The sequence below is a fragment of the Saccostrea cucullata genome, unplaced genomic scaffold (assembly GCF_032062105.1).
Source record: "Saccostrea cucullata isolate Sc308-1 unplaced genomic scaffold, CSIRO_AGI_Scuc_v1 ctg578, whole genome shotgun sequence".
Classification (NCBI taxonomy): Eukaryota; Metazoa; Mollusca; class Bivalvia; order Ostreida; family Ostreidae; genus Saccostrea; species Saccostrea cuccullata.
Window position 1 is genome coordinate 223,354 of NW_026932815.1, and position 16,650 is coordinate 240,003.

At 36.0% G+C, this 16,650-nt stretch overlaps 1 protein-coding gene across 1 annotated transcript in view; it reads right to left on the reverse strand.

The window, feature by feature from the left end:
* Positions 1 to 2,715: 2,715 nt before the first annotated feature.
* LOC134236250 (fibrocystin-L-like) overlaps positions 2,716 to 16,650 on the reverse strand; it is a 55,860-nt gene continuing 41,925 nt past the window's right edge. The window contains exons 40-52 of the mRNA XM_062718425.1: positions 16,418 to 16,594; positions 15,134 to 15,367; positions 12,151 to 12,447; positions 11,533 to 11,958; positions 11,089 to 11,254; positions 10,205 to 10,437; positions 8,049 to 8,627; positions 7,487 to 7,797; positions 6,389 to 6,760; positions 4,947 to 5,340; positions 4,463 to 4,662; positions 3,727 to 3,771; positions 2,716 to 3,309 (exon numbers count right to left, since the gene is read on the reverse strand). Of these exons, the coding sequence (XP_062574409.1) occupies positions 2,968 to 3,309; positions 3,727 to 3,771; positions 4,463 to 4,662; positions 4,947 to 5,340; positions 6,389 to 6,760; positions 7,487 to 7,797; positions 8,049 to 8,627; positions 10,205 to 10,437; positions 11,089 to 11,254; positions 11,533 to 11,958; positions 12,151 to 12,447; positions 15,134 to 15,367; positions 16,418 to 16,594 (3,776 nt within the window). The 3' untranslated portion in view covers positions 2,716 to 2,967. The remainder of the gene's footprint in view (positions 3,310 to 3,726; positions 3,772 to 4,462; positions 4,663 to 4,946; positions 5,341 to 6,388; positions 6,761 to 7,486; positions 7,798 to 8,048; positions 8,628 to 10,204; positions 10,438 to 11,088; positions 11,255 to 11,532; positions 11,959 to 12,150; positions 12,448 to 15,133; positions 15,368 to 16,417; positions 16,595 to 16,650) is intronic.

Genomic DNA, 16,650 nt, shown 5'->3' on the forward strand with positions numbered 1-16,650 from the left:
CGGGGGTCATGATTCCTACAATTTAGAATTTACTCTACCCCAGAATGCTTCCACATAAGCTTCACTTTTTCTGGCCCAGTGGTTCTTGAGAAGAAGATTTTCAAAGATTTTTCCTATATATTTCTATATAAAACTTTGATTCCCCATTGTGGCCCCGCCCTTCCCCCGGGGGTCATTATTTGAACAATTTAGAATCTACATTTTACCAGGATGCTTCCACATAAGTTTCAGCTTTTCTGGCCCAGTGGTTCTTGAGAAGAAGATTTTCAAAGATTTTTCCTATATATTTCTATGTAAAACTTTGATACCCCATTGTGGCCCCGCCCTTCCCCCGGGGGTCATGATTTGAACAATTTAGAATTTACACTACACCAGGATGCTTCCACATAAGTTTCAGATTTTCTGGCCTAGTGGTTCTTGAGAAGAATTTTTCAAAGATTTTTCCTATATATTTCTATATAAAACTTTGATACCCCATTGTGGCCCCACCCTTCCCCCGGGGGTCATGATTTGAACAATTTAGAATCTACATTATACCAGGATGCTTCCACATAAGTTTCAGCTTTTCTGGCCCAAAGAAGATTTTCAAAGATTTTTCCTATATATTTCTATATAAAACTTTGATTCCCCATTGTGGCCCCGCCCTTCCCCCAGGGGTCATGATTTGAACAATTTAGAATCTACACTACCCCAGGATGCTTCCACTTAAGTTTCAGCTTTACTGGCCCAGTGGTTCTTGAGAAGAAGATTTTTTAATGACCCAACCCTATTTTTCTCTTTTCTTGATTATCTCCCCTTGCGAGGGGAATGTCCCTTCATTTTAACAATTTAAATTCCCCTTCACCCAAGGATGCTTTGTACCAAGTTTGGTCAAAATTGGCCCAGTGGTTCTTGAGAAGAAGTCGAAAATGTGAAAAGTTTACAGACGGACAGACAGACAGACGGACGGACGGACAGACGGACGGACGACGGACAAAATGTGATCAGAAAAGCTCACTTGAGCCTTCGGCTCAGGTGAGCTAAAAAGGTACATGTATCATTACACCATAACACGGAAAGGGTGTCGAAAGGTTAAAGTGTTTTATTTTTTAGTTTTATTTTGAATCATAAACTTTGAACACAGAGAAAGTGCAACGTCAAAAGCAAAAAATAAATCATGCTCACATTGCACATTGACTAGAAGCTTTTAAAATAGCTCTTCCATTAACAGTAGTTTTCGCGATGGGTAATACATGGATTTGAAATAAAAATCTCTTTTGCTGCCAAGAAAGAGAGGTAATAATGTAAATATAAGCAATGAATCATTATTGTTTGAAAGATATAGTCTCATAACTGCAATGGAGTGTTCCAAAAATTTTCTTAAACACTCTTTCAAAAAATAATGATTCATTGCTTAAGTAGATACCCAAATGCAGAGAAGATTCTGAAAAAGAGCCAGCTTATGCAATTTCACTGCACAATCATTTCAGCTTGTTCTAAAACCAAAACTCTTGACATTGGGAGCCATGAAATTCACAATTTTCAAAGTATAAAATTTCAATGTATTTTAATAAATCAATAGAGCTCCATCCACAATCACCAAACCTCCTGATCCTGAGGATACAATTTTAGAAGAGACACCCTTGCTCTTTGAACCATGTACCTAGTATATTTACTTTATATACATGTACAAGGGAGATAAAAATCCCTCATACTTCAATGGATATAAGCATGGTGGTGGTATTTCCAGTTTGAACTACAAACAGGGAAAAAAACTCTTCAATTTGTAACACATTTTATTAAAGAATTAACATATTTATAAAATATCAGACAAATGTTAATCAAGAATTGTATAAAATCCACATGATTGATGAAAAGGAATGAACAATACATATTTACAACTAAGCACTACTGTTTTAGGCGGATTCATATTACAGCACCAGTACTTGTCCACTGTACGTTATACTCGCAATAATAATGTGATATATGTTAGCCCAGGCACTACTAGGTAATACTTACAATATAATCTTTTAGACTAATCTGTCAATGCACTGATTAATAGGATAAAATCTCGAGATCCAAATTAATTTTAATTTACTCCAAAATAAATCTGCCTTTTACAGTATCATATAGAATACTAAGTAACGAGAGGCCTGTGGGCCTTGACACTCACCAGGGTAGCATCACCTGAGATTCTCTTTTGTAGACAATGGATTTCAAAAAAAGTTTGCTATTTGATGGCAGCTTTCATTATCAAATGCATGCAGCTTCTTCCCCAAAAATTTAGTTTATGGTAGGAGTAATAAACTCCACCTGGGGACTCAGATTTAAGATTTTGTGTTTTAAATATGGATATATTAAACTTTGGGAAAAATCTTAAATTTAAGAATTTTTTTTCTTAAATCATGAGCAATTTGAGCAGATGTGCTTCTTGAAAGATGGCACTGGGACTGTGGAATCATTTTTTTATTCATGGAGGTCAAAGTTTTGTAGGCAAACAAAATTGCACTGTTCATTGAGACTAAAAAATTTGCTTGATGGTATTTGCTGCAGTCTTTACATCCACTTTACACCCATAACAGGCAGAACAAATGACACCCCCCCCACACACAATACATAAAAAGTTCTAACAAGGAGATCTGAAAATGTAATTTAAAAAACAATATAGCAATATATTTGTATATATATAAAAATAATAAATAATACAGTAATGTAAAAAAAAAAGTAAAACTTTTGGTGACCCCCCCCCCCCCCCAAAAATCTCATTTCTTTCAACCAAACAAGATTTATCAAAAGTGATATGTATTTTCTGTGCTTTGTGTATGTATACTCTGTCATGTTCAAAACCTGTAAGTTTACTTGACAAAAGATAAAATGAGAATTTGTCATGTAAGGCAATGTTCATTCAATCTGACGAAACAAACAGAATCTACATGTAAGCACAATTGTTCTTCAAACCACTTTCTCTCCAATAATCCCTGTTTTGCTTCACTTTTTACTCTCCGATTTTGTGTCAGCAGAAGAGGCACTGTCTCTGTTGAATGTGCTGAATGACGTATCGGCTGGTGGAACTTCCTCATAACTCTCGTTCTCAAAGCAGAGAACCGAATCGTCTAACTTGGATGCTCTTAACACCTCCACGCTCTCCGTCTTGGTGAAATACTCAGGGGATGTGATACAGTGTGTCCGAGACTTGGGGGCGACCTTCACCTTCCAGACTACAAGGGCTATAATCATCACTAACAATGCAGCCCCCACCAAAGCTATGGCGATGTATACTCCCATTGTAAAGAAATCTTTCTCTGAAGGTTTCGTAGGTTTAAATGTCACCTGGAAAAAAGGCCAGGAGCTGAATATAGTTAGTTATAATTGAAAAAGGCACAGCTTATAACTTACACATGAAATTTTGCAACAGTCCAATTTCATCTATGTATTTCTCATAAACTTTATAATTACATGGATACATTAACTGTAGCATCATTATGTTCTGCTTTTAACATGAATCCTAATTATTCCTATTTCTTTCAGTAAATCAAGGTGTCCACTATTTGCACAAGCCAAACAAGTTTGCAATTATACTACATGTACAAGAGGATCATGTATGGTAACAAACAATTAGATAGGGATTGGGACAGTTGTAAATTTTGCATACTAGTATACTGCTCATATTTCTTTCATCAGTACATTTTCCCCCCAACAAACCAGTTTCAGTGACAGCCGTTTAGACCGTGTGACATTTTATCTCACCTCCTCAGTAACTTCCTCAGTAGGTTTCGTAGGATTTAATGTCACCTGGAAAAAAGGCAAGGAGCTGAATGAACATTACAAAGAAAAAAATATTTTGAAAAAATATAATACTTTCATGTAAATTACATTATTTTGTACTTGAATTTGACTCATTAAGAAACATTTGTTAAAAACGTGGTGTCCCTCTGACTGATGAAACAACACCCTCCTATGCTGCAATGGATGGTCAACCTTGCTCAATGATGGTTGATACTTCCAACTACTAAAGACTGTGCCAAATCTATGCATGTGCACCTCCCCTCTATTTTCAATTGCATAAAACATTCAGTTTAATATAACAATTAAACTAGATGTAGTTAGTTATAATTGAAAAAGGCACAGCTTATAACTTACACATGAAATTTTGCAACAGTCCAATTTCATCAATGTATTTCTCATAAACTTTATACATGGATACATTAGCTGTAGCATCATTATGTTCTGCTTTTAAAATGAATCCTAATTATTCCTATTTCTTTCAGTAAAACAAGGTGTCCACTATTTGCATAAGCCAAACAAGTCTGCAATTATACTACATGTACAAGAGGATCTTGTATGGTATGTAACAAACAATTTGAGAGGGATTGGGACAGTTGTAAATTTTGCATATACTGCTCATATTTCTTTCATCAATTCATTTTCCCCCAACAACCAGTTTCAGTGACAGCCGTTTAGACCGTGTGACATTTTATCTCACCTCCTCGGTAACTTCCTCAATAGGGGCACATTTTGTTCCGTAGTAATTCTCCCCATCCACGGAGAGATAATTGTCCAGTGTCAGGGAAGTTCCGCGGAAGTTAAAGCTGGTTTTGTTCTCCACTGCACCACACAGAGAAGAAACGGTAGTATTCATCATGCTGGTAGTCCCCGACACCTGGAACGTGACCAAAATACTACCTAAAAAAGATCAAGTTAATCATAGAGAAATAAACTTAACATCAAAATATGCTTACTGCCTGGACAGAAGACAGACAGACAGACAGAGTGAATAATGTAAGGCACCCACAAATCCTTGCAGGGCCCTAATTAGAAGACAAAGATTTTAACAATTTGTAGATGATGTTTGTGATTCCTTTATTGGCGAATATCTCTTTGATCTTTATAATAACAGTATTGGAATCTAGAATAAATACTTTAATGTGCTGTTCTTGTACAAATAATATTCTACCAAGAATACTAACCTCTGTAAATCTTGACAGAATTCAGCACAATGTCAGGGTAGAGACCAGACAAGAAATTGCCCATCATCGCCTGGAAGTGAAGTAAGTATCGAGTCCCCACCACAGTATCATAATTAGCATCAAATTTCAACTGAATGTCCTGAGAGCTGTTTTTGAAGAACTGGATCTGTTGTAATTTCTGGATATGAATGAGAGTCTCTATCACCAGTGTGTACTCCGGGGGGTCAGAGGTCACGGTTATCTTCAGGACCACCATTCCCTGGACATTAAAGCTGAAGTTTGAGAGCGTGGCCATACCACTGTTGTCATCAAAGGTAGTGTTGGTGTTACCACTCAGTAACCCGCAGTAGTAGGACTGTCCTCCCAGCTCTACGTTTACAATCCATTTATGGTTCTGTTTAAAATGAAAAACAATGTAATATTTACATAACAAGAGTCCCATGGCTACAGTGCTCACCTGACAAACCATTCCATTATGGTGTCTAAATAACACAGTTTTTTTTTTTTTTTAAAACAAAATAGTGGCAATATATTTGAGGGCAATATTTAAAGGTTGTGATTAAAAGAAACTGGAATTAATATTATATAAGTTTGCCTGAAATTCTATATCATTATAAGTATGATCTACTCTAAGAAGATCAATTAACATAAGATTTTGGTACATATTAAATTATTATTGGATTGTGAAGAAAAGTAGGACCATAATATGTTTTCATATTTTTGGTTTTGCTTAAAAATGACCCTTAAGGATTTCCATCCCTAATGGGACCAAATTCCCTACCCTTAAATGTCCGTCCAGTACATAATACTCTGATATTATATTAAGCATTTTATAGTGGAAAAGGATTGCCCGCGAGAAAGTTTTAAAAATTTCATTAATTAAGCAGTAGGTAATTAACAAAGATTGCATTGAAGTCTATGGGAAAAGGCGTTTTTTCAAAATAAAAATTAAATAATTTGATTATCAATAAATCCTGCGGTGGATAGATGCATTGAAACATTAAAATGACAATTAAAAAGAATTTTTTTACCGTCTAATTTTTTCTAAATTGATTTTTTTCATTAATTAAAAAAAGGGGAGATAACTCTTACCAAAATTCAAGGTCATTAATTAGGACACATCCCACTATACATACCAATAGTAATAAATGAGAATCATGTCTAAATAAACCGAGTATTCAGTGCACACATATCTGTAAGTGTTATGTATTCAATTTCATTGAATTTGTTCCTATTAGGGATTGAATACCTTAAGGAAACTTAGATCACAGTAGCTTGTTGTATGGGAATATATATAACATTTTTCATGCAAAAAATCTTTAAAATAGATCTTCTTAGAGAAAGCTTCTTAGAGCAAAATCAAGTAGATTTTAAAGATCCCTATGTAATGTATTTCCATGCAACAAACTACTGTGATGCGATAATTCTACGTGACAACCTACCCTCCAGTTGACTTGTTTGATGACTTCAGATGTGACTTTATCACGAAGCTCTAGATCCACTGTCATGTAAGAGTTTTCCAGCGGATCCGAGGTTATGTTGATAATATCCACCACAATCATCCGCGGTGCCACAGATATATTAGCAGAAGACAGTGAGAAGCTTGCCATGATCGGGTAAGTCACATTGAAGTCAATGATGTAGTCTGTGCCCATGTGACTGATGGCCAGGTCAGTAAAGTTGGCCCAGCCATTGCTGTATTTGGCAGTCCTGGTGCCCAGTAGCTGGGCTGCAGGGTCACCAGTACCATTCCTCAGGGTCGCAGTGATCTCCCAGGGGTTTACATTGGTACCAAGCTTGCTGACTACATTTCCCTGTTCATAAATATAGACATGTTTTAAGCAGAATCTAGGTCCAATTTGTGCTGAAGACAATTTTAAAGAACCTAAAAGATCTATATAAATTCTGTAAATCATATAATTTTACACCACATTATATATATATGAGATAAGCATATTTGTACTTCGGCTCAGGTGAGCTAAAAATTGAAATGATTTTGTTGAAATGTTTTAGCTTTTATGTCACTATTAAAATGTTATGAATAAAAATTTAAATACTGTAAATCGTTTTAATTCCAATGTGTTAAAATTTCACGATATCTCAAAAAGTACCAATCGTGATGGTTTTAATTTCACAATGCAAGAAATTAATTCAAAATTTCGCATAAGCATTAAACGTTTCTAAAAACTAATAATGACATTCACGATGGGTTTAATATTGCGGAAAAATGATAAATCATGAACATAGCGAAAGTAAAACCATCGTGATTATTTGCCAATGTACAGCATATGTACAGACAAGCAAAGTGATGTGACCTCAAAATCAAAAGTGTCTTGCTGTTATGCACTTTGAAAAAAATTCTGTTGTCAACAACTATTGCAAACAGACAGACAAACTTGATTCCTCTGACTCCCCTTTACTTGAAGGGTCCTTATGAACATTTTTTGCCTTCCTTTCATCATTTATAAATTGACACAACAATAATGCTGAATCAAATAACATTAAATGTACCATGCAGACATGAATTTTTGACAACTTACATTAGCATCATAGACCTGCAGTTTGGGTTGGCTTGAGAACGCGGCTCCTTCATGTATGGGTATAACGGGGGTGAAGAGCCTCATCAATGAGGGCTGGGCCAGCTCCTGATAACGCGTCTCGCTGGTGTCCTCTGCCATATTACGCCAGTTGGGGTCATCAGGGTCAGGTGGGGGTTCAGATATTGATGCGCTGGTGATGTTAACCATGCTACGTAACGTAGTGCCTAGCTGCACCTCATTCACTATCGTCGTAGTGATGTTCTGTAGCTGATCAGAAGACAGATCTCCTGCCTCAGCAGTGGAATTTACCTCTTTAATGTTTAAAAAAAAATTATGACATTGTTTCTTTGTGGTTAGTTTGAAAATATTCAAGCATACTAGTCTATGCCCAGCTGTAGAATATATCATTATCAACCTTAAAGTAATGGCTACAATTTTAATACATGTATAACCCTGTATCTTCTTAATGAGAGAGAAAGAGAGAGAGAGATAGAGAGAGAGGGTTAACATTACTGTAACCTATACTGGAAGCTGAGTGGGAGGGATGATTGTTATTACTTACCCTGTGTAGGAGGGTTACTGATTTCAACCTCTACACCAGTCACAACATCAGTCGACCTCTTTCTACGACCACCTGAAGAGGAGGATGTTTCTCGCACAATATTAGTGATGCGTACTCGACTTTCATCAATATTCAAAAAGCTTGCCAAGTTCCTAACAATGTTGTCTCCATAAAATTCAGATGTTGGCATTGCTGGAATCTGGAAGGACACCATTACAGTCTTTACTGTGATTATTTCCACGGGCTCAGGACCTTTGATCAACAAAGTGATGATCCCAGAATCCCGATTAAAGTAACTCAGTCCAGATTTCTGCTGACACCCTGTTACGTTTGGTTTGTAGAAATCTGGCTGTCCAACAGGAGGGGGGTCAATAACATATCGGTTGTCCTCCCCAGCAAACCTGGCATTGGGGGGCATTATAAACGCTCCGTTGTGGTAGACGTCTAGTCTCCAGGGCTGGGAGTACCAGACAGACAGAGCGATACACTCGTCTGGCCTGGCATCCAGCAAGAAGAAGCGGGACTTCTGAGGAGAAACACTTGTGTAATGCAACAAATACTCCTTCCCTGAAACAGAAATTAATCATGATGTTTTTGTTGAGAGTATAGCTTACTATTAAAATATTTTTAAACAAGTCTTTTTTCTGAAGTACACCAGATTACAATTCCAAAAGATGGTTGTGCTGTTAGTTTGTTTTTTGTAAAAAAAAATTATTGAAAATTAGGGATGTACGTTTTTGGAATAATGCTCGGTAAAAGTGTAAATAAATATTAAATTGATGAATGTAAATATTGTAAACTCTTGTAGTAATAAAGCCACATGCATCTGATAGGAGGTTTATCCGTAAATGTATTTCTGGTGTAGCAATGAAGAGCACTTCGTGCCCGACGAAATTTAATACAACATTTTTTAAGTTCAATATTATATTTACAAACACAAGAAATGAAATCGTAAGTGGTTCACAGTGTTTGTGTTTTAAAAAAAATAATCTACTCCGTAATTGTAATGTAACTCTTTGTTGCGACGTCCTCGTACTGTTTGACTTGAACTTGATGTTCTGTAGCGGATTTACCATTTTCTACACTTTTCATCCTAGATTTTATAATATTATGGGACGGTATTTTGTAGTTTGGTGCATCGATGGACATCAGTTTCTTAAAGCCTTTGCCTTCAACCATCTGTACATGTATTGGCATGTAATCAAACACAAGTATATCAACAATCGCGCGTGTAATATCATCTGTTTCTTTTCCCGAGAATTCACGGCTTCTCGGAGAATTGATAAAATTATCCTAATTTATTTAATCATAACAGAACTTAAACGATGTTCTTTGAAAACAAATAATTAAAGCAAATCAAAAAAAAGGGTAGAACACAGCCGAAGGTGAGAAAAGCCAGGTAACAGATGCTTGGTCACGATAATTACTGTATAAACACTGCCACAGGCGATAACGGTCATTTAGAGGAGTAGGAAACCCTAATTATATGTACAAGTGCATTAATGAGTATTATGTTTTAAAACAGATTGTTTAATGCATTAATAAATAAGCTTAGAAATATTAAAAAATATACATCCGAGTAACCGAGTGCCGATTTTAGTATTCGATACTCGGACCGGTATTGACAGTCTGACATCCCTATTGAAAATACATGTACTTGGAATAATGCATAGTTAGGGTCTGCACTTCATTTTAATAGATCTATTATAGGTGATATCAACATTTCAAACAAATAGCAACGATGGCTTAAGAATGTGTATATAATATATCTACAATTAAAGATGATGCATGGAAATTTGAGGTTGTTTATCCAACAAATTTTATTCCTGGAAACATGACACAGAAAACGACAGTCAACATTTCAAACAAATAGATCTAAAAGTATATAATATATCTACAATTAAAGATGATGCATGGAAATTTCATTTATCCAACAAATTTTATTTCGTCATAACTAGGTAAAGTCTTAATTCTTAGAATTTCTAATTTTTAATCTTATTAAAATTCATCCAGCTACTAAGCTACAAAAGAAAAGTCAAGAGAAATATTAAATCAACAGTAATGCATGTATTGAATTATATTTTGTATTTCTAAATCAGGAACCCAGTCTATCTGAACAATGGCAATGATCTATATCAATATTGATGATGCATTACCTTTGTGAGGTGCTATCTCATTGACTGGAATTCGGCTTCCATTGGCTCTCACTAGCATCTCCTTTGGAACTCTGTAATCCCCTAATCCCATTTGGGGATTTCCATTCCATTCATATTCTGATTGTGGAATGATAAATCCAGAGGAGTTCAGAAAGGTTCCATCTAGATCCTGAAGCAGACACTTCACCTTAGCATCACAGGCCATGTCCACACAGTCAGCAGAATTTATCTTACTGTAACAAACAAACAGGACTTCTTAGAAGAAAAAGTGTGGCAATTAATTATTCTTTTTTTGATTTAAAACATATGGATTCTTACATGTGAAGGGAATTTAATACAAATAAGTTCACAACCTGCCACGGTTCTGATAAGTTGAGGTAAATGTTATATAATGATAGACTCAACTTCTCAATAAATATGAAGGTCTATAAAAATTACAAACATGTTCATAGTACATGAATTCCCTGCCCAAGGTATGTTTGTTTGTATTGCAGCATTAGAAAAATGTGTCAAAAGTTCTATGATCTACATTTTTGACACATTTTCAATGCTCTCATTAATTTTTTTAGCCTATAAAGTTGGATGAAATATCTTCAACATTTTTTTTAACTTAGGTATCAGTAACACCAACATGAAGGGAAGTAAGATCAAGGTAAGAGTATAATGACACAGTTGAAGTGCTCTTACCAATCTGTATCTTCATAAGTGTTCAAGGTCATGAGAGGGTCAAAGCATTAGGTCAAGATTTTTATTTAAAAAAGCTCTCCCCAATTGCTTTAACATGAAGATGACCAATATCTATGGTTTACATACAGGAATACACAGTTAATTGAACATCTTTTTCTATGTCTGCTCCTATATAAAATGTCTGTTTTATATTTTACCCAATATCTGATCTCCAATAGATAATCTTATTGTCCTCCTCCATGTTGTAAAACTGAATCCTCTCGGTTATAAAGGGGTGGTTTCCATCATCATTCTTTTTATTTGGGGCAACAGCTCGGTCGCCTTGACTGTTGCATTTATTGGAAAACTTTGAAAATGTCACATCTAAGAAAAAATAGGAGACAAAAAAACCCTGTAATATATGATAAAGATTCTACAAATAGTCATATATAACACACAATATAAAATGTCCATTTAACAAAATAATTTTCATACTTTATCCTTTAAACACTTACATGTGTTTAACATTGAAAAGGTATTCCTTTAAATTACTAGGAGTTAGAATCTTGCAGCCCTGCAACACACTGGCTGTTATCAAAATTACATGTATTCTATTATTTATGAGCATCTGTAACAATTAAAGCAAATGACATACTCCCTACCTTGGAGATGGCATATTCCCTTGATGGCCTGGTAAGTCATTATACCAGAGCAAGGCATGTTGGGACAAGCATTACTCCCTGAGGAAAATGTTGGCATGGTGACCCCAATGCGGAGTGGTGAACTATGAGACTGGATTTTACCCCGGCTGATGGCGATGTTATCATCTGTCTGATCACCTTGAGCAGTGGAGCAGTTCAGCTCATCTGAGGTTCCAATAATCAGTGAGTCCTTCACTTTGGCGTACTTGTTGGCGTAATTATGCCCCAGGGCGGCTGGTCCCATTATAAACTGGAAGACACTGACTCCATTGTCAGCAGCCATTAAATTTTCCACAGAATGGCTGGCTTTGCCAATGTAGAAAACGCCATAGTCCAGGAGCTTCCACAGGGTGAAATATGAGTACTTCACACACTGACTTAAATAAGCTACAGGAGAAGAATTCAAAAGAAGTAAAATTTATTTCTATAGAGATAATAAGTATTTAATTAAAAAAGAAGATATATCTTACATGGGCCAATTATTTTCACAAATTTTTGCAACTGTTGGGCAAAATAAACTCTCCCAGTAACTCTAGATTCATTTGCCAACTTTATTTACAGTTTTAGGATTTAGCTAACCTGGTAGAGGATTGATGGGTAACAAGCCAACTCCAACCAGAGCCGTGTGTACGACATTTCCTCTCCAGGGGTTGACGGCAGTGACATCACAGGGTTCCCCCGTAGTTCGGAATCCCAGCCTCTCGGCCCCGCCCACATGGTTACCTTGTAGGATCAGGTTAGTGGCTTTATCTAGGTTAAAGGCCCCATTGAATCGGAAGTTTGATGTTTCCTTGCGATCTTGATAAGATCCCTCCCATTGTACCTTGGTCACAAAATTGTTTTTGATGATGGAACCATCACTCATAGATTCCACAGCTGAAATTGAAAATCAGTACAGGCTTCAGATTCTCATTACTGTAATTATTATTTATATTAGCTGTGACTGAAACATCTCAAATATAACGGCCTTTTTTCTTTTTAATGCACAATTTCATGCCCAAGAGAGACACTAAGAGTATTTTGACACGTGAAGGCTATATATTTCTGATTCTCAATAGGAAACAAGTAAAGAGTAAACATTAAGCCAAATTTTTTTTTCATTGAAAAGTATGAAGTTTAACCTCAAAATCTAGAATGTACCATAAGATTATGAATTATTTTTGACTAGAAATATGCCCATAGGACATGAATGCCCCCCTGAGGATATCTTAGTAAAGCAACATGAAAATTTGTATGTGTATATAATTTGATCAGAATATCTTGAATAGTGATGCAACTGAATTGCTTGTTTTGAAAATATAGGTCAGATTTAGCATCCGAAGCATGTCTGGTAGTGTCCATCCCTAGATGCATCATCCATGCAAGTTTGGTTCAGGTAGGACTTATAGTTACTTGGGAATGAAAATATAGGTCAGATCAAGCATCTGAATCAAGTCTGGTAGTACTCATCCCTAGATGCATCATCCATGCAAGTTTGGTTCAGGTAGGACTTATAGTTACTAGGGAATAAAAATGTAGGTCAGATCCAGCATTCAAAGCAAGTCTGGTAGTGTCCATCCCTAGATGCATCATCTATGCAAGTTTGGTTTAGGTAGGGCTTATAGTTACTTGGGAATGAAAATATAGGTCAGATCCAGTATCCGAAGCATATCTGGTAGTGTCCATCCCCAGATGCATCATCCATGCAAGTTTGGTTCAGGTAGGGCTTATAGTTACTTGGGAATGAAAATATAGGTCAGATCCAGCATCCGAAGCATGTCTGGTAGTGTCTATCCCTAGATGCATCATCCATGCAAGTTTGGTTCAGGTAGGGCTTATAGTTACTTGGGGATGAAAATATAGGTCACATCCAGCATCCGAAGCAAGTCTGGTAGTGTCCATCCCTAGATGCATCATCCATGCAAGTTTGGTTCAGGTAGGGCTTATAGTTACTTGGGAATGAAAATATAGGTCAGATCCAGCATCCGAAGCATGTCTGGTAGTGTCTATCCCTAGATGTATCATCCATGCAAGTTTGGTTCAGGTAGGGCTTATAGTTACTTGGGGATGAAAATATAGGTCAGATCCAGCATCCGAAGCAAATCTGGAAGTGTCCATCCCTAGATGCATCATCCATGCAAGTTTGGTTCAGGTAGGGCTTATAGTTACTTGGGAATGAAAATATAGGTCAGATCCAACATCCGAAGCAAGTCTGGTAGTGTCCATCTCTAAATGCATCATCCATGCAAGATTGGTCAAAGTAGGGCTTATAATTCCTTAGAAATGGAGCTGCTCCAAAAACTTTAACCTGGTCACTCATCTGGAAAATGTAGGTCAGATCCAGCATCCGAAGCAAGTCTGGTAGTGTTCATCCCGAGATGCATCATCCGTGCAAGTTTGTATCAACATGTGAAGTTTGATAACACCATCTTAAATGGTATGTTTAAAACTGAGCTAAACTATTATTTAAGAAAAGTAAGGTCAAGGTCAAAGGAAAGGTCGATGTAAAAAAAATGTTGATGCAGTTGCATAGCTCTCTTCAATATCTATCAGCATATGAAGTTTGATGAAAATATCTTGGATAGTTTCTTTGAAACTTAGCTTTGAACAGAGCTAAACGTAAAGTGTGACGGAAGGACAGACGGAAGGATTGAAGGACGGAAGATGGACATGACAAACACTGTATGCCAGAGTTTCCGAAAACTATCGGTCCTCCCGGCAAAACCGATAGAAAATCGAAATGTCCGATGAAATTCGCTAAAATACCGGTCAGTGTGACCGATTGTGGTGAGGGCTTGTCCTGATTAAGTTATTGTACTCTAATCTATTGCAATATCTTCATAAATGAAAATTTTCAATGCAGCAAGCTCCTATTTTTCGTAAATATCCATAATCTTATCCATTTTGCAGTTCTACTTGACTTATTTACTTCGAAAAACGATTGCTTTTTCCTAATCCGAATTTCCTCCATTCCTCTGTTATTGGTACATGTAAACACATGCAGTATATAGGTCATGAAGTGCAATGCCCACCAAGAAAAAGTAAAGATAATGTAAAATTTATTTTTATTTTGAATTTCTATCATAACTGTTATTTATATTTGATTCAATTTTACAAGTGATCATGACAGAGAATTAAACTTTAAATTTTTAAAAGAATTCTAGAAACCTTGAGAAGTTTTTTTTTTTCAAGAATTAACTTTTATTTAATAATTAGTTGTTACTTTCCCCCAACATTTACTTGGGGCTATGACTTTATTGCTGCCATAAGCCTGTGTGAGCTGGTGCCAGGCTTGAATAAATTATAGTTGCATAACCCTGGGGTATCACAAAATGCAGTGTTTGTGAGCCACAATTTTTTTTTACATATTCAATGCCATTTTCTTTGAATTACATCTGACATGAAATATACACTGTATATTTTAAAATTTATTCGGACTGATAGAATATGCTTCGGACTGGTAGAACACATTAAGTCATCAGTCCAAATGACTGATAGAAATATTTGGTTTTCGGAAACTCTGTATGCCCCGGCCATATTCATGATGGGGCATAAAAATTTAATACAGGAAAAAGCTACTCACCATACCAGACTGTGTCTGCTATGACATTGTCCTCTATAGGTAGATTATTAGTTCCATACGCCATAATGGCTGGAGAAAATCCTTTGTGGAAGGCACATTTCTTGACGTAGGAGGGTTTAATATTGGAGACTGTCCCAGCATCTATGTAGGCGATGGAGCCTCGGGCGTCAAAGGGTTCCACCCATCCCTCCTGTCCAGAGTGGTAAAACTCCACATTGGAAATACGTGCAAAACCTAAAAATTAAAAATATCATTGGCCCAGAGTGGTAAAACTTCACATTGGAAATACGTGAAAACCTAAATTAAAAATATCATTAGCCCAGAGTGGTAAAACTTCACATTTGAAATACGTGAAAACCTAAAAATCACAAATATCATTGGCCCAGAGTGGTAAAACTCCACATTGGAAATACGTGCAAAACCTAAAAATTAAAAATATCATTAGTCCAGAGTGGTAAAACTTCACATTGGAAATACGTGAAAACCTAAAAATTACAAATATCATTAGCCCAGAGTGGTAAAACTTCACATTGGAAATACGTAAAAACCTAAAAATCACAAATATCATTGGCCCAGAGTGGTAAAACTCCACATTGGAAATACGTGCAAAACCTAAAAATTAAAAATATCATTGGCCCAGAGTGGTAAAACTTCACATTGGAAATACGTGAAAACCTAAATTAAAAATATCATTAGCCCAGAGTGGTAATTAAAACTTCACATTTGAAATACGTGAAAACCTAAAAATCACAAATATCATTGGCCCAGAGTGGTAAAACTCCACATTGGAAATACGTGAAAACCTAAAAATCACAAATATCATTGGACCAGAGTGGTAAAATTCCACATTGGAAATACGTGAAAACCTAAAAATCACAAATATCATTGGACCAGAGTGGTAAAACTCGACATTGGAAATACGGGCAAAACCTAACAAATTTAAAATATTTAAACTTTTCCATCAAACATGTATGCACAAAACCTAACAAATTAAAAATATTGAGACTTTTCCATCATTTTTTTTTCATTTATGTGCAAAAAAATTGCTTTTTTTCAGTAAATGAACATTTTATTTGTGTGAAATGTATAAATTAGCTATAATCATGATAATATTCTCTCAAAAGTTTAAGCAATTATATGGATACTGAATAGATGGATATAAACAAAACTCAAGTCAAAAAATAAATTGAATCTGGTTTTAAATGTAAAGCCTTTGAAAGGATGTAAGATTTAAAAAGGTTCAAGCTCTAATAGTTTGCCAGTTTTTGTCTCCCAAACACTCACCTATATATAGAAGATTAGTGTTGTTAGGGTCTTGTGTCCGCCCCACCACAATTCTGGCTCCGAATGACTCGGTGTATAACTTGTCATAGGCGGCCCCCTCCACTCGTATATTTCTTGTCAGGAGCCCCACCTCGGCTGCCATGGTCATTGACTTGTTACCAGCTGTTTCTGTGTGGGCTGAAACAAAAAATCTTACATTTAAGCTGTATACATGTATAAGCATTCATACATAC